Consider the following 19,308-nt stretch of genomic DNA (forward strand, 5'->3'; position numbering starts at 1 on the left):
TCTTTATCACTCTTCTGACCAGGTCGTCCTACCACTAACTAGATTGAGTATTTATCACACTGTTCTGACCAGGTCGTCCTACCACTAACTAGATTGAGTCTTTATCACTCTTCTGACCAGGTCGTCCTACCACTAACTAGATTGAGTCTTTATTACACTGTTCTGTCCAGGTCGTCCTACCACTAACTAGATTGAGATTGAGGTCGTCTTTATAACACTTTTCTGACCAGGTCGTCCTACCACTAACTAGACTGAATCTATATCACACTGTTCTGACCAGGTCGTCCTACCACTAACTAGATTGAGTCTTTATCACTCTTCTGACCAGGTCGTCCTACCACTAACTAGATTGAATCTATATCACACTGTTTTGACCAGGTCGTCCTACCACCTAGATTGAGTCTTTATCACACTTTTCTGACCAGGTCGTCCTACCACTACCTAGACTGAATCTATATCACACTGTTTTGACCAGGTCGTCCTACCACTAACTAGACTGAGTCTTTATCACACTTTTCTGACCAGGTCGTCCTACCACTAACTAGATTGAGTCTTTATAACACTTTTCTGACCAGGTCGTCCTACCACTACCTAGACTGAATCTATATCACACTGTTTTGACCAGGTCGTCCTACCACTAACTAGATTGAGTCTTTATCACACTTTTCTGACCAGGTCGTCCTACCACTAACTAGATTGAGTCTTTATAACACTTTTCTGACCAGGTCGTCCTACCACTAACTAGATTGAATCTATATCACACTGTTTTGACCAGGTCGTCCTACCACTAACTAGATTGAATCTATATCACACTGTTTTGACCAGGTCGTCCTACCACTAACTAGATTGAGTCTTTATCACACTTTTCTGATCAGGTCGTCCTACCACTAACTAGATTGAATCTATATCACACTGTTTTGACCAGGTCGTCCTACCACTAACTAGATGGAGTATTTATCACACTTTTCTGATCAGGTCGTCCTACCACTAACTAAATTGAGTATTTATCATACTTTTCTGACCAGGTCGTCCTACCACTAACTAGATTGAGTCTTTATTACACTGTTCTGTCCAGGTCGTCCTACCACTAACTAGATTGAGTCTTTATCACTCTTCTGACCAGGTCGTCCTACCACTAACTAGATTGAGTATTTATCACACTGTTCTGACCAGGTCGTCCTACCACTAACTAGATTGAGTCTTTATCACTCTTCTGACCAGGTCGTCCTACCACTAACTAGATTGAGTCTTTATTACACTGTTCTGTCCAGGTCGTCCTACCACTAACTAGATTGAGTCTTTATTACACTGTTCTGTCCAGGTCGTCCTACCACTAACTAGATTGAGTCTTTATCACTCTTCTGACCAGGTCGTCCTACCACTAACTAGATTGAGTATTTATCACACTGTTCTGACCAGGTCGTCCTACCACTAACTAGATTGAGTCTTTATCACTCTTCTGACCAGGTCGTCCTACCACTAACTAGATTGAGTATTTATCACACTGTTCTGACCAGGTCGTCCTACCACTAACTAGATTGAATCTATATCACACTGTTCTGTCCAGGTCGTCCTACCACTAACTAGATTGAGTCTTTATCACTCTTCTGACCAGGTCGTCCTACCACTAACTAGATTGAGTCTTTATCACACTTTTCTGACCAGATCGTCCTACCACTAACTAGATTGAGTCTTTATAACACTTTTCTGACCAGGTCGTCCTACCACTAACTAGATTGAGTCTTTATTACACTGTTCTGTCCAGGTCGTCCTACCACTAACTAGATTGAGTCTTTATCACACTCTTCTGACCAGGTCGTCCTACCACTAACTAGATTGAGTCTTTATTACACTGTTCTGTCCAGGTCGTCCTACCACTAACTAGATTGAGTCTTTATCACACCGTTCTGTCCAGGTCGTCCTACCACTAACTAGATTGAGTCTTTATCACTCTTCTGACCAGGTCGTCCTACCACTAACTAGATTGAGTCTTTATCAACTATGAGTCTTTATCACTCTTCTGACCAGGTCGTCCTACCACTAACTAGATTGAGTCTTTATCACACCGTTCTGTCCAGGTCGTCCTACCACTAACTAGATTGAGTCTTTATCACACTTTTCTGATCAGGTCGTCCTACCACTAACTAAATTGAGTCTTTATCACACCGTTCTGACCAGGTCGTCCTACCACTAACTAGATTGAATCTATATCACACTGTTTTGACCAGACCGTCCTACCACTAACTAGATTGAGTCTTTATCACACTTTTCTGATCAGGTCGTCCTACCACTAACTAGATTGAATCTATATCACACTGTTTTGACCAGGTCGTCCTACCACTAACTAGATGGAGTATTTATCACACTTTTCTGATCAGGTCCTCCTACCACTAACTAAATTGAGTATTTATCATACTGTTCTGACCAGGTCGTCTCACCACTAACTAGATTGAGTCTTTATTACACTGTTCTGATTAGGTCGTCCTACCACTAACTAGATTGAGTCTTTATCACACTCTTCTGACCAGGTCGTCCTACCACTAACTAGATTGAGTATTTATCACACTGTTCTGTCCAGGTCGTCCTACCACTAACTAGATTGAGTCTTTATCACTCTTCTGACCAGGTCGTCCTACCACTAACTAGATTGAGTATTTATCACACTGTTCTGACCAGGTCGTCCTACCACTAACTAGATTGAGTCTTTATCACACCGTTCTGTCCAGGTCGTCCTACCACTAACTAGATTGAGTCTTTATCACTCTTCTGACCAGGTCGTCCTACCACTAACTAGATTGAGTCTTTATCACACCGTTCTGTCCAGGTCGTCCTACCACTAACTAGATTGAGTTTTTTTTCACTCTTCTGACCAGGTCGTCCTATCACTAACTAAATTGAGTCTTTATCACACCGTTCTGTCCAGGTCGTCCTACCACTAACTAGATTGAGTCTTTATCACTCTTCTGACCAGGTCGTCCTACCACTAACTAGATTGAGTCTTTATCACACTTTTCTGATCAGGTCGTCCTACCACTAACTAAATTGAGTCTTTATCACACTGTTCTGATCAGGTCGTCCTACCACTAACTAGATTGAGTCTTTATCACACTGTTTTGATTAGGTCGTCCTACCACTAACTAGACTGAGTCTTTATCACACTCTTCTGACCAGGTCGTCCTACCACTAACTAGATTGAGTCTTTATAACACTGTTCTGATTAGGTCGTCCTACCACTAACTAGATTGAGTCTTTATCACACTTTTCTGACCAGGTCGTCCTACCACTAACTAGATTGAGTCTTTATCACACTGTTCTGATTAGGTCGTCCTACCACTAACTAGAATCTTTATCCATCTCTTCACAGATTACGTACTGTCGTTTGGAATCTATGAGAATACTACCACTGGATATGTCGACTCAGGCATGTTTTCCGTCCCCTCATTCTGTCCCCGATCAGGACAGGTAGGTATTTCACCTTTATACCTGATTTTTTTACTTGTTCAGTCTGTCTCTGATCAGGACAGGTAGGTATTTCACCTTTATACCTGATTTTTTTTACTTGTTCAGTCTGTCTCTGATCAGGACAGGTAGGTATTTCACCTTCATACCTGTAACCTTTGACCTTTACAAATTCCTGATTCCTCTCCTTTCCAAAACTTATCTGTTAATAATGAGCCCTCTTCGTTTCTATAAATTAGATATGCGAAGGTACATTGAAAGCGAAAATAACCCCAACGCGCACATGTTCCATATTGAAATTTCGAAATTAACAACCTCAAAAATAACATTTACAATATATATATTCTCCCTAACTTCATCTCGGCCTTTCCAAACACTACAATTCCTCACGTCATATATTGTTATTTTTTCAATACATGTACGCATTCTCATTTTCCAGGCGGTTTAACAGATGACGTACCTCCCAAACACTAGTTGCCTAGAGACGCCATCTTTTTCTCTAAGCTTCTCAACTGACGTCATGTCCCTTACAGCAACCAAACACCTTTTCCTTATATCATCTTATGAAGAAAAATATTACACTTAATGGAACCAATCCGTCCTTCGAAAGCCCCTCCTCCTTAGCCATTTATAACGCAAAATCATCATTATCCCTACTACCAAGCTTGTCACGTCTATCGCTTCCTCCTTATATATCACATCATGTCTTCTTCCATCACTATTTCCAGTTTTGTCCCTCCACCAATTCACATAAGAAATCTCTTATTTTGCCTGACCTAACATCAACTTTTGGATGTTGCTTGTGTTGTCCTTCGTTATATCCCTCCCCCTTCCCTGCCCCTCCTGATGCACTTCCTAGACGATTTTGAAACGGGGCCAGGCCAGAAATTTTGTGGACCATTCGAGTGAAAAGATCCCTTAGCGGAGGAACAGTTAGTCCTTTTATCTTTAAATACAAATAAATCTTACATAAATAGCTATCGTTCTATTTCAGGTGATCCTGGAGTATCCGAAACAAACTCCGGTTTGGCCCTGGCACCTCCCCTCAACGTTCGTCAATCCTTAGCATTACGTCATATCCGGTCGACACGCGAGACTTATTGTTAACATGACTACCGATGTTTTACTGAAATTGACTTTTGTGTTTTGTCGAATTGTAATTATAAACTGAAATACGAAATAAAGAATCATTCTTAATAGCGAGCGCAGCGACCGCTGAATGAAATTTTGTGTGATAATTCAAAACCAACAAGCATAAGCTGCCCACACGATCAACTTTAAATGGAAACGAAATTGAAACTTCATTTCCCACAATACACTTATTGGAGCATGCATTGAGAACTTTCCACCTGTTGAATGGATAAGAAATATTTTGATCGACAAAACATATTTTCCAAGATTTACAAGGAAATGAAATATATCCAAATTATGATTATCGAGGAGCAAAAACTTACCCGCTTCTTTGTTCTATCATTGTCAGTCAACATTGTTTTATTAAAAACTAAAGGTTCAAATGAATTTTATAATTTGTTTAATTAAAAAGAAACACCTCAAAAGCTAGGAGCAAAGAAAACGGTGGGAAGAAATAGCTGTAATATAGTTTAATTCAGTCTTCCATGACTTCAGTATAGTTTGACTTTGAAATATGATATCAATTTTCAAAATTCAGAATCATATGGGATATGAGGATCGAGCGAACATGTGTCATTACGTTGTTTTATCTGTCAACCAGACCGCTTTCAATACCGGCTTCGTCTGAAGTATCACTGGCTGGAGACGGCTCAACTTTTCATTAACTAAAGATCTAATCCCTCCCGTCCCGGAACAAAGACGTGAAAACGGTCATAGGAAAGTCAAGTATAAATAGTTGAAAAATAAGGCCACAGGGGCGTTCATATTTAGAAGGAACACATGTATGTAGTGTTAGAGATTTTCGCCCTTTAGAGACAGACAGGGCAATATGTTAGAATCTTTAAAAAGGGGGCTAGGAACTTTCTTTGAGGCCCTAAAAGTCCTTTGGCTACAGAGACGGGGTCTTAAAAGCGAAAACATTTTATAACATCGTTCTTAGTTCGCATCAGCGTTATTTGACAAGAGGCGACCTCCAGCATCTATCAAAAATAGGTCTTCATGGACTACGTAAGGCTCTCAGAGGCAGAAAACTTTAGTGACAATTTAAAACTTTGAACAACGATAAGCATTCAACATACTGATGCAGGCCTTATGGACCTCTTATTATGAAATAGGATATGCACAAAACTGTTGTTTATGAATGCATCAATCGATTAATTATAAAATGTATATTATAATTTCTTGAATCGTTAATTTTACTTCGATTCCTTAAAAAATTAGAACATACTCCGCAAATGTATGGATTTTTACTATACGCATCCGACATAGAAGGTGGAGGTCAGGAAGATAACGATTTATCAACTGTACAAACTCTATGTACCAGATAAAGTGGAGGGACGATAACACTTAAATCCATATACCGAAACACATAGAGTTCAATATGGACATTTGGACTGTCCTCATTTCTGGGGCCATTTTGTTTTCTGGAATACTTGGAGAAAATCCTTGCTGCTCGCCCGAAAAATGGACTGGGCATCTCCTACAGAATATTGGCGAGTACAACAGAGCCGTGGATACGTCATCCAAATCTGACGTCAGCACGTTTATCTATTACGACCATCCAGGCAGGAGACTGGCTACCATGCATGATGTGTTCAACCAGACTTCCGGAAACCGATCATCTGTTTATCGTATCGTAAATTATAGCAAGGTAAGAATTTCCGGTTGCATTTTATTCGGAACTATTTTCATGTCAATATCTACAAATATAACAAATGTAATCATGTACAATAAGTGTGAGGTGCCAAGTACATCTTTCCAGAATGATAAATCTTAATTACATTTCAATGATGATGAAGACTGATCTTAAATATTATTCAAAACTGATGGTGTTTCTGACTAGGGAATGTTATAGCGACCCAACCCTTCCCCTTAGCTTTACAATGTTGATCAACAAAACGTGATATTATGCAAAATGAAAAAAACAAAAGTTTGCACAGGTCAAAACGGATAAGTGTAGTTTAGAAAGTTAGTAAGGAGTTTGACGTAATTTTATCCAGTGATGAGGACATCACCAGAAGCTTTAAAGTGCCATCCCATTGAAACGTCATAACCTGGTCACTGAAGCATGGAACCCCAATAATTCACAATATACTGACTACAGGAACACTTTTATAGTGCTATTACACTGAAATGTCATAACACGGACAAAGTAGGTTATCACCGACCCGGTCATATTGTACTTATTACATGGACACTATTATAGTGTTACCATACTGAATGTCATAACCAATTAACTGTAGTACGACAACCCACACGTTCACTTTATACTGACAATCGAGACGCATCAAGTGTCATCTCACTGAAATGTCATAATATGTACACTGAAACTTTACACCCCACATTATACTGACTGCTGGACTCTATTAGAGTGACGATTAGTTGTTAACTTGGATATTAACAACTTGATTACAGGAAAGTAAATAACTGATATCCGAGGAAGCTAAACACAGGTAAAAAGATATCAAACTATAAAGGCGGATATATACACTACAGGGTAGAGGCGCGGTCCTGCGGTTTAGAAAGTATATATCATGTATATAAAGATCTCAAATTTTGTTTTTTCTTATCAACGATTACGGAAAAAATATGGACAGAATGTATAACTATTACGTCCTAGATTTAAGGTGATGAGCAAAGTCAAGAGAGACACTAGTAAGAAATGATGACCTCGAGTTTTGTCCATTGTAACGACTATAGAGATAGGGACAGCAATTACTACTCCCTGCCTGTAAGACAATGGAACAGACGTTCACAGATAGGTCGCGTGAGCCCAAAGTTTGAATTACACAACGTTATTGCTGTTTTCTATTTGTAATTTCAGGGTCTAGAATGGAGGATCATCGGGAAGGTCTGTACACGTCACAAGGTTACAGAGTCCATGCCCTCTCCGTGCTTCCTGGGCGAGTTTTACCTGTTTTTTATTGTTCTACACTAAGATGTCAAATACATGTTTAATAGTTTTTTTATTGTGATAGAAATAATTTCTGCAAGTGAAGATCCGTGGCAAATCAGTACAGAAAACATTGAACAAACATTATGTGACGTTACAAGAGGCTGGAGAATTTATGACTGGCTTTGGTCGCATTCAAGAGCTCGTCACTAGCGTAATATTTAGGATAAATCAAAGTGTTATATCTATTTGAAAACATTTGTATTACAAAATCTACTGTTGTACTTCTGTACACGCTATCACATGTAGAGCTATCTTTTCAGTCTTTTCGCCTTCTTACAACCTATTTAGAGACAGATCGTATAGGCTCCTTATCATAGAGTAGAACTGAAGTTGACGTCTGTACTGATATTAATGTTTTACTGATTATCATAAAATCAACATAATTTAACTTTATACTTAATATAACTTAATACATAGTATACCTCAATAACTTAATACATAATATTACTTGATACATAATATAACTTAATACATAATATAACTTGATACATAATAAAGCTTAATACATGGTATAACTTAATAACTTAATACATAATATTACTTGATACATAATATAATTTAATACATAATATTACTTAATACATAATATAACTTGATACATAATATAACTTAATACATAATATAACTTGATACTTGATTTATATTGCCCAAAATGTTGTATAAGATGCGCTGCCGAAAAGTCTTCTCGGAAACAAACTTGTCGTCTCACGGAAACTGCCACGTCACTTACATAGATTAAAATTACATTTAGAATATACTTTGAATTTATTTCAATACATATGATAGAATGTTGCTGTTTTAAAATAAAAATTTAGATATCATTCCTACAGATGGCGCCTCTTCATTCGGAGATCACATGATCTACAAGCTGCCTGTCCACGTTTGGTACAAGGAGTCAAATGATGGCGGCAACATCCGGTCAACTGTATCCCGAGACGAATGTCTTCTGGTGATGGAAACATCTTTAAGTATTCTCAGCGGTCCAGGTACCTATACACTGTATATCACTTTAGGCGTAATGGTTAAGGTTACTCTACCAATTCTGCATGGGACTTTGTCAGACCACAAAAAATGGATAATGAAGAATGAATTTCCCAAAGAAAGATAACAGAATTTTCATCGAAAATTTTGACAAGTAGCCTCATGATTTCTGGAGAGTACTTCTTACGGTTTACTGTAAATCACTTATATTTCGCGTGGTGTTTATTTTCGCGTTAATAAGCAAGTCAATCGTGAAGTCAAATCCCTCCCAATTATTTGTACAAAAGTAACTCTTGTCTGGGTCAGCGATATCGGAGTCTCTCAGAGTCCAGGTAATTTCTAGATCAGTGTTCGCGAAACCGTGTACTCGCGAATATGTCCGAAGAGGGTAAGTCCGCAAAATAAAATATTCGCGAAATCAAAGTGATTTACAGTATACAATGTATGATACTAGCACCAGTACGGCATCGTCGTTTCACACTGATATGTTACTTCATTGATAAAGTGTACGATGACAGAATTACTTGTGAATATGTTTGGAAATTTTGTGGTTAGACTTTGCAAATACCTACCATATTTATGATATATCTATTTCCTTCTATGTTAAGCAAATGATTGTACAAAAGGCAAAATGGGCAGTATCATAAAAAAGAGTGACATAACGATAAATTATTCTGATGTTGTGTAAAACTGCAGCATACAGTTTTCTCATCCTCCGGAGACTCTAGAATGATATTACAATTGTTTGTCGTTATTATTTCGATAGATGTATGTACCACGGAAGTTATGAAGTAGTCCATAATTTCTTCCTTCATTTCTGTTTTCTGAGTATGTATTAATAATTTTGTTACTTTTTGTTATTGTGATTTTGTTCCATCTTCGAGAGGAACGTAACATGGAACCCGAAAATAACAAAATTTCCTGTATATATAGATCGTAACGTAGATATGTTAATAAGCGAGGAAGAGAAAATATGTAGGACAAAAAGTCACCTAGTGGAACTTACCAACAGTTACAAAGGCTTGTGTAGTTTACGTCATCACTCTAACGTAATGTTTACTTACAAGTGGTTTGTACTCGGTGTTTTAGATTATTTGTTGTCGTTTGGAGTTTACGAGAATATTACTGGAGGTACCGTACCGTCTTCAGCCTTCGACGTCCCGTCGTCCTGTCCTCAAAATGGCCCGGTATGTACTGAGGTGTTCCAACTTTTTAAGACTTTCATCCTTCTTATATCAGACTCATACCCCTTGTGATGTCATTCTCATATCAGACTCATACCCCTTGTGATGTCATCCTCATACCAAACTCATATCCTTTGTGATGTCATTCTCATATCAAACTCATAACCTTTGTGATGTCATTCTCATACCAAACCCATACACTTTGTGATGTCATTCTCATACCAAACCCATACACTTTGTGATGTCATTATCATATCAAACCCATATCCTTTGTGATGTCATTATCATACCAAACCCATATCCTTTGTGATGTCATTCTCATACCAAACCCATATCCTTTGTGATGTCATTATCATACCAAACCCATATCCTTTGTGATGTCATTCTCATACCAAACCCATATCCTTTGTGATGTCATTATCATACCAAACCCATACTCCTTGTTAATTCAGACAAGTTTCAGACCGTTACATTTTTTATGGCATTCCTATATCAGATAAATACTCTCTGTGATGTCATTCCTATATCAGATAAATACGCTCTGTGATGTCATTCCTGTATCAGATCCATACGCTCTGTGATGTCATTCCTATATCAGATCCATACGCTCTGTGACGTCATTCCTATATCAGAGCCATACGCTCTGTGATGTCATTCCTATATCAGATCCATACGCTCTGTGATGTCATTCCTGTATCAGATCCATACTCTCTGTGATGTCATTCCTACATCAGATCCATACGCTCTGTGACGTCATTCCTATATCAGAGCCATACGCTCTGTGATGTCATTCCTATATCAGATCCATACGCTCTGTGATGTCATTCCTATAACAGATCCATACGCTCTGTGATGTCATTCCTATATCAGATCCATACGCTCTGTGACGTCATTCCTATATCAGAGCCATACGCTCAGTGATGTCATTCCTATATCAGATCCATACGCTCTGTGGTGTCATTCCTGTATCAGATCCATACGCTCTGTTATGTCATTCCTATTTCAGATCCATACGCTCTGTGATGTCATTCCTGTATCAGATCCATACGCTCTGTGATGTCATTCCTATATCAGATCCATACGCTCTGTGATGTCATTCCTATATCAGATAAATACGCTCTTTGATGTCATTCCTATTTCAGATCCATACGCTCTGTGACGTCATTCCGATATCAGATCCATACGCTCTGTGATGTCATTCCTATATCAGATCCATACGCTCTGTGACGTCATTCCGATATCAGATCCATACGCTCTTTGATGTCATTCCTATATCAGATAAATACGCTCTGTGATGTCATTCCTGTATCAGATCCATACTCTCTGTGATGTCATTCCTATATCAGATAAATACGCTCTGTGACGTCATTCCTATATCAGATAAATACGCTCTGTGATGTCATCCCTATATCAGATCCATACGCTCTGTGATGTCATTCCTATATCAGATCCATACGCTCTGTGATACCGTTTTCAGACCATGCACAACGAGTCGCTGATTGTGAATTTGTTACCCATGTTTTCGTTGTTGTAAATTACGTAGTTATTGGGCGGACAATAGTTTTGTTTTCGTCCAATGTTTTTAAGGTAATGGCCCAGCAACGAATCTATATTGTATACGTCAACAAATTCGCTTTTCCGATACATTACCTAAATTGTCACCCAGGTGGGATGTAGAATTGTGCCCGTGGCTTGTATAGCATGATCACAACACACGTCTTCGCCAAAGATATTTATATTTGCTTCAGTTTCCAAAAAGTCAGTTTTTTTTTTACATGTCTTAAACTTTAACCATTGATATGGTCCTTTTGTCACAAATTATTGAATGAGTTTCACAAGGACTGGCTAGCCATGTATAATGTGACCGAGTACAGTGTCAATCCATAGTGTCCAGGTTATGTCATTTTATTTTGACAACATAAAATTGTGTCCATCTAAGACACCAATATCTGTAAACGCCGTCGTGATGTCATTCGCAGTATCATTAACGTGAAAAAACAACACCAGTTCCAAAACAAAGATTCTATTGTATTATATTCCGATGTATCAAGAACTTTTTGTCCTTTCTATTTTACAGGTGTACTTTGGTTCACCGACCCCCGTCCGGCCGTGGTATCTTCCAGCTGACATCCTTGCAAGACGATGACGTCATCTCACCTGACATTTCATTGTATATACAGTAGAGTCAGATTTGAAATATTTGAATTTCACCAAAAAAAATTTAAAAGAAATGCTGTAGATAAATAAAAAAATACATCTTTATGCTTATATTTGCGTATCCTTTGAAGTTAGATTTAAGGTATCGATCCCACATGTTCTCTTACTTGTAACAATGCTTGAGACTTGACCCTGATGTTACCAGCGATGGCGTCGGTAAAGTGATTTCAATTACTGCTATCACAAATAAATTTTAGCTATAGTCATGAACCATGACCTTAAATTTCGACAAGGTTTATTGTTTTATCTGGCACGTCTACTGCAGGGATCATATTCTCTTCATCAACATGCATAACCTTAATTAAATTTGATGTAAATTTTGGTTAATTTCAGTATGTTGCTAAGTAGAGGGAGATTAAATTGCATTTAACTGTGTTTTCTAGTCTAAGCGCTTTGTTAGCTGAAACCTCCCTGCAACTTCTCTTCATGTTACAATAATTTATAAATATACAGAACATATCGTGTACACATCAAACTGTGGTATTGTGTATGTTTATACATACTTAACATAAACCACTTTTCCTAAGTATATCTATACAAACCTATGTTCTAACCGGAAGTATATGTACACACATACCGGAAGTCCACACTCGCTTTCGGTGACTGTCAGTGAAGTTATCTACGGATTTCATGTAAGGAAGTACAGTGTATATTAGTTTGCTGGTTCGTAAATGCGATTATGTTATAACTGCTTCATAGTTACAAATCAACGGTAAGGATTTTCTGTATATGACAACGAAAAAGGCTTGGCAGAGCATCGACCTTTACCCTCAAAATCATGATGAAGCTTGATTATATAAAACACAAGGTAGTGCTATCTGTGGAATTCTTTGCTTCTTTGTTTATAATCTTCGGACTTTTCTTGAAATTCTGGTGGTCAAGCGGCCACAATGAAAATCTGCAGACATACGGCCTTTGGGAACGTGTCCAGTGCACCAATGGGATATGTCAGCGGACTAGCGGGGAAAGTGCTGGTAGGTTTTCGTTTTATTTTTCTCATAGCCTTATGTTTTAGCGTAGGAAACTGATCACATGTTGGTGTCTATCGCAAGAATGGAAATATAGTCTTAGTTAAGAAAGCGTGTCTCTAGATAGTGTTTGAGAACTTATTTGAAATGCAGTTATATTTTAACAAGATGTGTTAGAGTTTAACGATGAAAAAATCTGGAAACACTGTGGATCTTGTCGAAGTTATAATTTACACTTGTTTTATGTTAAAACTTAAAAGATTTTACGTACAACATTTCGTTGTTTTCTTTCATTTTTGCAAGGATTTTTGACGTTTACTCGCTTCGCTGGAGTCTTCAGCCTGTTCCTGACAATCAGCTCCCTACTTAGTACTGTTCTGTATCTATGGAAACGGAACACATTATGTAACTATATCACCGGAGTCTTTTCTATCTTCAACGGTATGTACTACGAGTCATACAGTATGACGAGTTACATTCTTGGGCCATTGGTTAAAGTATCGAGTCTCCTGAAAACGAAATGATGTATAAAGTTATTATCAAATACTTTTATTGCAAAAATGTTGCATATGCCCATTTGACACCTTTTTCAACAGACTAATGCATATATGTCGTCTTAGTCACAATCCAATGCAATGTTTAAGGCGACAAAATGCCTACATTTAAGATTACCACTTTCATACACTTGAGTTTTGGTGGATGGAACCCGGAAGTGTCAATTCAACATGTTAGCTTTTCAATTGTGATACCAAACGAGCCTAGTTCTTTTTGTTGAAAACATCAAGAAACGGTATGAAATGGGACATAATCCATCCATTAGTACTTTTTCTTAAACAGTTCATTAATAGGAGCAGGGGCATTCATAAATCTCTTGAAAAAGTGTTTTTTTGTTTATTCAAAAATTCGACACGTTAACTGCCCCAGTAAAATAAATGTATGTTGTTATAACGTAATACGTATCTGCTGCGATATTGTCGATGACGAAACTCAGAAACTGTAAACAAGTTTCGACATCATTTTATATTTTGTTGTGTTTTATTTCAAAGGATGTGTTACGTTTCTGATGGCGATGGTACTGATAGGGGAGTTTCACGTCATCTCAGATGCATGGGACACAGTGCGGACAACAGTCCTGATACCGAATAGCTCGGTATTGTGCTACAACCCCGTCGTCATCTTCTTTATAATCTTCTCGGGCATTGCCAGCATGATCACCGCTATTATAACTCTTTTCAAGATGGACAATGCACCGGAACACAAGGGCAGTAACTCTAGTAAGAAGGTTACAGGAGATATAGCTCTCGTGTCTATGAATATACGACGTTAATTACCGGCACGCGGATGCCATCTTTCCCTTTTTTCATCAAATGTAACGTATGTCAAAAAAGGGATAGATACACGTGTACAAATACTGTTAGCCGGGAAACTTTGTTAAAACGTTCTGTGGCAAATAAAATACAAAATGAAACCAATTCGGCATTTGTTAGAATTTATGCCTACGCTGTATGGTATGTTAACTGATTATGTTGTCTTCTGGAGATAATGTACCAACCCTTGTTTCCGAGAGGGCAGTAATCCTCCTTTCCCAGTTGGTGATAAGGTCAGCCTTTCCTAGTGTAAATAGTGTCACAGCCTCTAGTCGTCTAGTCGCATTGTACATACAATACAACTCCTCGTCCTTTGTACACTTGCATCGCATGATCAACATTTTGTTATGATATGTTGGTTTTGCTTTCCCAATACGAGCCTCGTGCTCTGTACAAAATGTTTGGATTGTGAGATCTCTGAAAATGACAAGCATCGTGCCCTGTGATAGAAACACCGTCATTGGACCGATTGTGGACTGAAAAACGTTTCCCTGTAACGCAACGTACTGGATTATCTAAGCTTAATATCATGTTTGCCAAGTGAGATATTAGTACAGTGTATTAATTTATCATTAAAGTTTGTTTTTAACACTTCCTAATTCTGTCTGAAACAAAATTATGTCAGTCTCTAACCCGTACAGAACCAATCTGGTAAAGGGCTTATAGGTTAGGTCTTTATGAAAATAAATTGATTCCTACTGACAAGCGTACCGCGACGTTTACACTTCAGATCAACAGTGAAACGACCTGAACACAATTATATTATTTAATAGTGTGGAGTTTAACCATCGCTAGAAGAGCACCACAACAACTGTCAAAGTTTTCCGGATTCAGATGATGGTTCCATTTGTTACATTAGCCATTTTATACGGAGAAAAAACATTAAATGAATCTACAGTCTTTTGTTTAATTCAATACATGATTATACCGACCAAGTCTTACAATTTTTTTTTTGTGTTGATAAAACCATAGATCTACCTCACCAAAAGTCTGTAATTGTATAAAATTATAACATATATGTATTTGTAAATGTCGTTTCCATCTAAATGATTACACATCGTTTGTTTTATAAAATACATCTGATATTGATAGCGTGTCAGGATTTCATTTCATTAACTTGGTAAATGAAACTGTTCGTTTAATTTCTCAAAAATATCTCCAATAAAACACGATATATGATGATATTGGTACATTGAATTTGCCAATCAATGTCGTTTAATTGAAATCAAGTCCAAAGTTTCCTACGCATTTGATATATAATTCATGTTGTTAACAATATATATGTTGATTATTTCATTAATTACTGAAACTGATTAATCTTCCATTGATATCAATGTCGTGTTGATTTAGTTATTAAACAATTCTTTAATTTCGATAAACATCACGATATTAAATGACACATCAGAAGTGAAAGTTATATACTCTCTTACTAAAAACATAAACTTACCATAATGACAATAACTTCTAAGTCTCAATACACAACTTTTTTTTATATTTCGACGGCTTTTAAGAGGAGTACACGATTGACTGCTTTTTCATTTTTTGGTTTTGGGTTGGGTTTTTGGCTTGACAGTCCCTACAGGTTACAGTTCATGGTTCTCAGAAAGCCGAGAATCGGACTGTTCTTTGCTGATACGGTTGTGACCATGGACAAATCACTTCACCCTTATGACTCAGTTCAATGTCATTCTGTGCAACGTTTATCTACAGTTTACTTATGAATTGATACTAAGTCTCGTTTCCCCGGGATTTGTTTACAATGTCATATCCTCATTCTCTCCCTTTTCTCTCATAACTCATACGTCATATCTGCCTAACCCATGATTCAAGTATTTATTCAGACTTGCCACTTCAACCCGCCATAAACTCGAGACATTGCGTTGAAGAGAATTTGTGACAATATAAACCTGACCCTTGACACAAGCGGCAGTCTTTGATGTTATCAGTTAACATGACAGCCCGCCTTCGCCGTGTGTTATGCGAATAACCTCTTCAACACATTTGGAGAATTTAAGTAATATATCTTTTCAAATTTTCAATTTGACTTTTGAAGTCTGCTCTCTTCATGTCTTCGCAAAAGACCTCCAGAGTCTATGAGACTATTTATGACTCAAATATACAAACATATATATATTACCTTCATAGATAACAGCTGACGCCATGTTGAGAGGGTTGGTTTCGCCGAAAGACCAGCTACAGGATCAACTGGTAATAGTGGCGTTGAACAGAAACCAAATTTAAACTGCGGACCAGATGTTATCGTCGAATATTGGTGAAATTACAGGGAAAACATTCATCCGTTGTGGCATGTCATCATATTTTGCTGAAGAAATCTGCTATCTGGGTTACTAGATTATATACTCACGTCTACATGTGTTTTGTTTAACTTGCTTTGTGTTTATATCAATATTTAAAACCTTTTGAAAAATTATACGGAAATCTTTGTCTGAATGTGAAGTCTTCGACTTGTGACCTTAATAGTGTCCGTTTGAGTGTTGTTTCTGTATAAACGCTATCGACTGCGATTTGGATACCCTGGAAGACGACAAATCGATATCACCCTCACTCTTGTCGGAAGTGACGCAATGACCGAGACTAAAGATTCCAAGAGTCTCTCTCTGGAAACATCGCGACGCGTGAGAGTCGTGGACTTGATACTTCTGTTGTTGGGAGTAGTGGGAACATGTCTTCATATTTTGGGACTTGTGTTTCCGGCATGGTGGTATATCAACGACCCGGATGACAAAGGAACCAATGACGTCACTTACTATGGTATCTGGGCAACTGTGACTTGTCGAAATGATACGTGTGTTACATCAAGTTCGGACAAATCTGGTACAAGAGGTATGTAAATGATTGGTATCTATGACAATATCATCACTGAAACATAAAGCATAAAGTTGACAAACTTGTCACAACAGACGTATTTTCTATGCGGATACTTCTTACAAAATGAAACATAGGGAGGAATATCATTTCAGTATTGGGACTGACATTCCGTCTTTTCGTAATGCAAAATGATCTCCTCTTGTGAACTGCTTTGTATTGCTAAATAATTAATATGAGTAAGAAAATGGCGTCGTTTCTCACAATTTTTTTATGATGTTACCGTCACGAACATAGGACGCAACAATCAATAAGTGCTAATTAAAGCAGGTCATTCTGCATTACATACCAAAATTAATATATAAAAGAAATAAAGAGATAAACGCTAAATAATTCTAGTCATGTCATATCTTCCCCGAAAATTCATATCACATATTCCCCAGTTCTCGTTATATCTTCCCCGGAGAGATATATCTCATATTCCCCAGTTCTCGTTATATCTTCCCCGGAGAGACATATTTCATATTGCCCAGTTCTCGTTATATCTTCCCCGAAAATTCATATCTCATATTGCCCAGTTCTCGTTGTGTCTTCCGCGGAGAGACATATCTCATATTCCCCAGTTCTCGTTATAGCTTCCCCGGAGAGACATATCTCATATTCCCCAGTTCTCGTTATAGCTTCCCCGGAGAGATATATCTCATATTCCCCAGTTCTCGTTATATCTTCCCCGGAGAGATATATCTTATATACCCCAGTTCTCGTTATATCTTCCCCGGAGAGATATATCTCATATTCCCCAGTTCTCGTTATATCTTCCCCGGAGAGACATATCTCATATTGCCCAGTTCTCGTTATATCATCCCCGGAGAGAGATATCACATATTCCCCATTTCTCGTTATATCTTCCCAGGAGAGATATATCACATATTCCCCATTTCTCGTTATATCTTCCCCGGAGAGATATATCACATATTCCCCATTTCTCGTTATATCTTCCCCGGAGAGATATATCACATATTCCCCAGTTCTCGTTATATCTTCCCCGAAGAGATATATCACATATTCCACAGTTCTCGTTATATCTTCCCCGGAGAGATATATCACATATACCCCAGTTCTCGTTATATCTTCCCCGGAGAGATATATCACATATACCCACAGTTCTCGTTATATCTTCCCCGAAGAGATATATCACATATACCCCAGTTCTCGTTATATCTTCCCCGGAGAGATATATCTCATATTGCCCAGCTCTCGTTATATCTTACTAAGAGAGCCATATCTCGTGTAACACAACTCTCGTTATATTTTTTTCGGAGGGAGCCATATCTCATGTTACCAACATTCGTTGTGTGTGTATAAAATCAAAGTTTGAGTTTAAAACATATAATTTATATCAGTGTAATATATTTAAATTTGAAATATTTTGCGCTTAAAAACATCGACGCTTTCTTTTCTTTTTAAAATAAGAATGAAAACTATTTTTGCAGTTGACAACTTTTAAGCAGAAGTCAAAAAATCCCAAAATTGAACTTTTTTCTGGCAATGTTTTTGAAAGATTCAATTTTAGAAAGTATGTTAAAAGCTCCGTCTGTCCGTGTGTGCGTCCGTCCATCCGCCTGAGGGGTTTTTACCGGGACATTACTTCAAAACCTTTCCACTAATCTTCTTTATATATCAGATTAGTGCCCTAGTTGTGCATTTTGCTATTTTTTTGCAAAACGTTCTGTATATATAAGGTTGGTGACTCAGTTTATTTTTTTCTGTTACCTTGGGAACATATAACCCTCATCACAAATTCAAGTTTTTTCCGGGACCAGTACTTTGAAACCACTCAAGGTATCTGCTCAAATCTTTTTACGCTTATTAGGCTAGTTAGTTTTTTTTGCTGACGGGAAGTTCTTCATTTAAATACTTTTTTTCTGATACCATAGAAAGGGATATGCCAAATCACAAAGTTTTGTTCTCCTAAACCATTCAAGGTAGTTGCCCGTTACTCAAAACTTTGTACAGGCATCAAGCTAATACTCTAGTAGAAGTTCTCGAATTCAATACTTTGTATGGAACAATTACAAATACCAAATAGAAATTAAACTTGTTGTGATATAAACATATGGTTGTGTGTCTTTCTTTTAAACAGCGGGCCGCGAGGGATAATGTCATGCTTTGTGCTATCTTGTTGTAATTTTCATCCAAATGTCCAGTTTTCCAATCTC

The 19,308-nt window shown here is 37.7% G+C and overlaps 2 protein-coding genes across 2 annotated transcripts; both read left to right on the forward strand.

The window, feature by feature from the left end:
* The first annotated feature begins 7,471 nt into the window (after positions 1 to 7,471).
* On the forward strand, positions 7,472 to 11,857 carry LOC132563395 (uncharacterized). Its single transcript, XM_060228158.1, has 4 exons — positions 7,472 to 7,493; positions 8,377 to 8,532; positions 9,617 to 9,714; positions 11,789 to 11,857. Exons 1-4 carry the CDS (start codon positions 7,472 to 7,474, stop codon positions 11,855 to 11,857), a joined length of 345 nt encoding a protein of 114 aa, XP_060084141.1.
* A 723-nt stretch (positions 11,858 to 12,580) lies between these two features.
* On the forward strand, positions 12,581 to 14,368 carry LOC132563398 (uncharacterized). The gene is made up of 3 exons (XM_060228161.1): positions 12,581 to 12,902; positions 13,200 to 13,337; positions 13,943 to 14,368. The coding sequence occupies exons 1-3, from the start codon at positions 12,707 to 12,709 to the stop codon at positions 14,221 to 14,223; spliced, it is 615 nt and encodes a 204-aa protein (XP_060084144.1). The 5' UTR covers positions 12,581 to 12,706; the 3' UTR covers positions 14,224 to 14,368.
* The last annotated feature ends 4,940 nt before the right edge of the window (positions 14,369 to 19,308 follow it).

This window comes from Ylistrum balloti, unplaced genomic scaffold (assembly GCF_031769215.1).
Source record: "Ylistrum balloti isolate Yb309-2 unplaced genomic scaffold, AGI_CSIRO_Ybal_v1 Utg371708, whole genome shotgun sequence".
In the NCBI taxonomy this organism is placed as follows: Eukaryota; Metazoa; Mollusca; class Bivalvia; order Pectinida; family Pectinidae; genus Ylistrum; species Ylistrum balloti.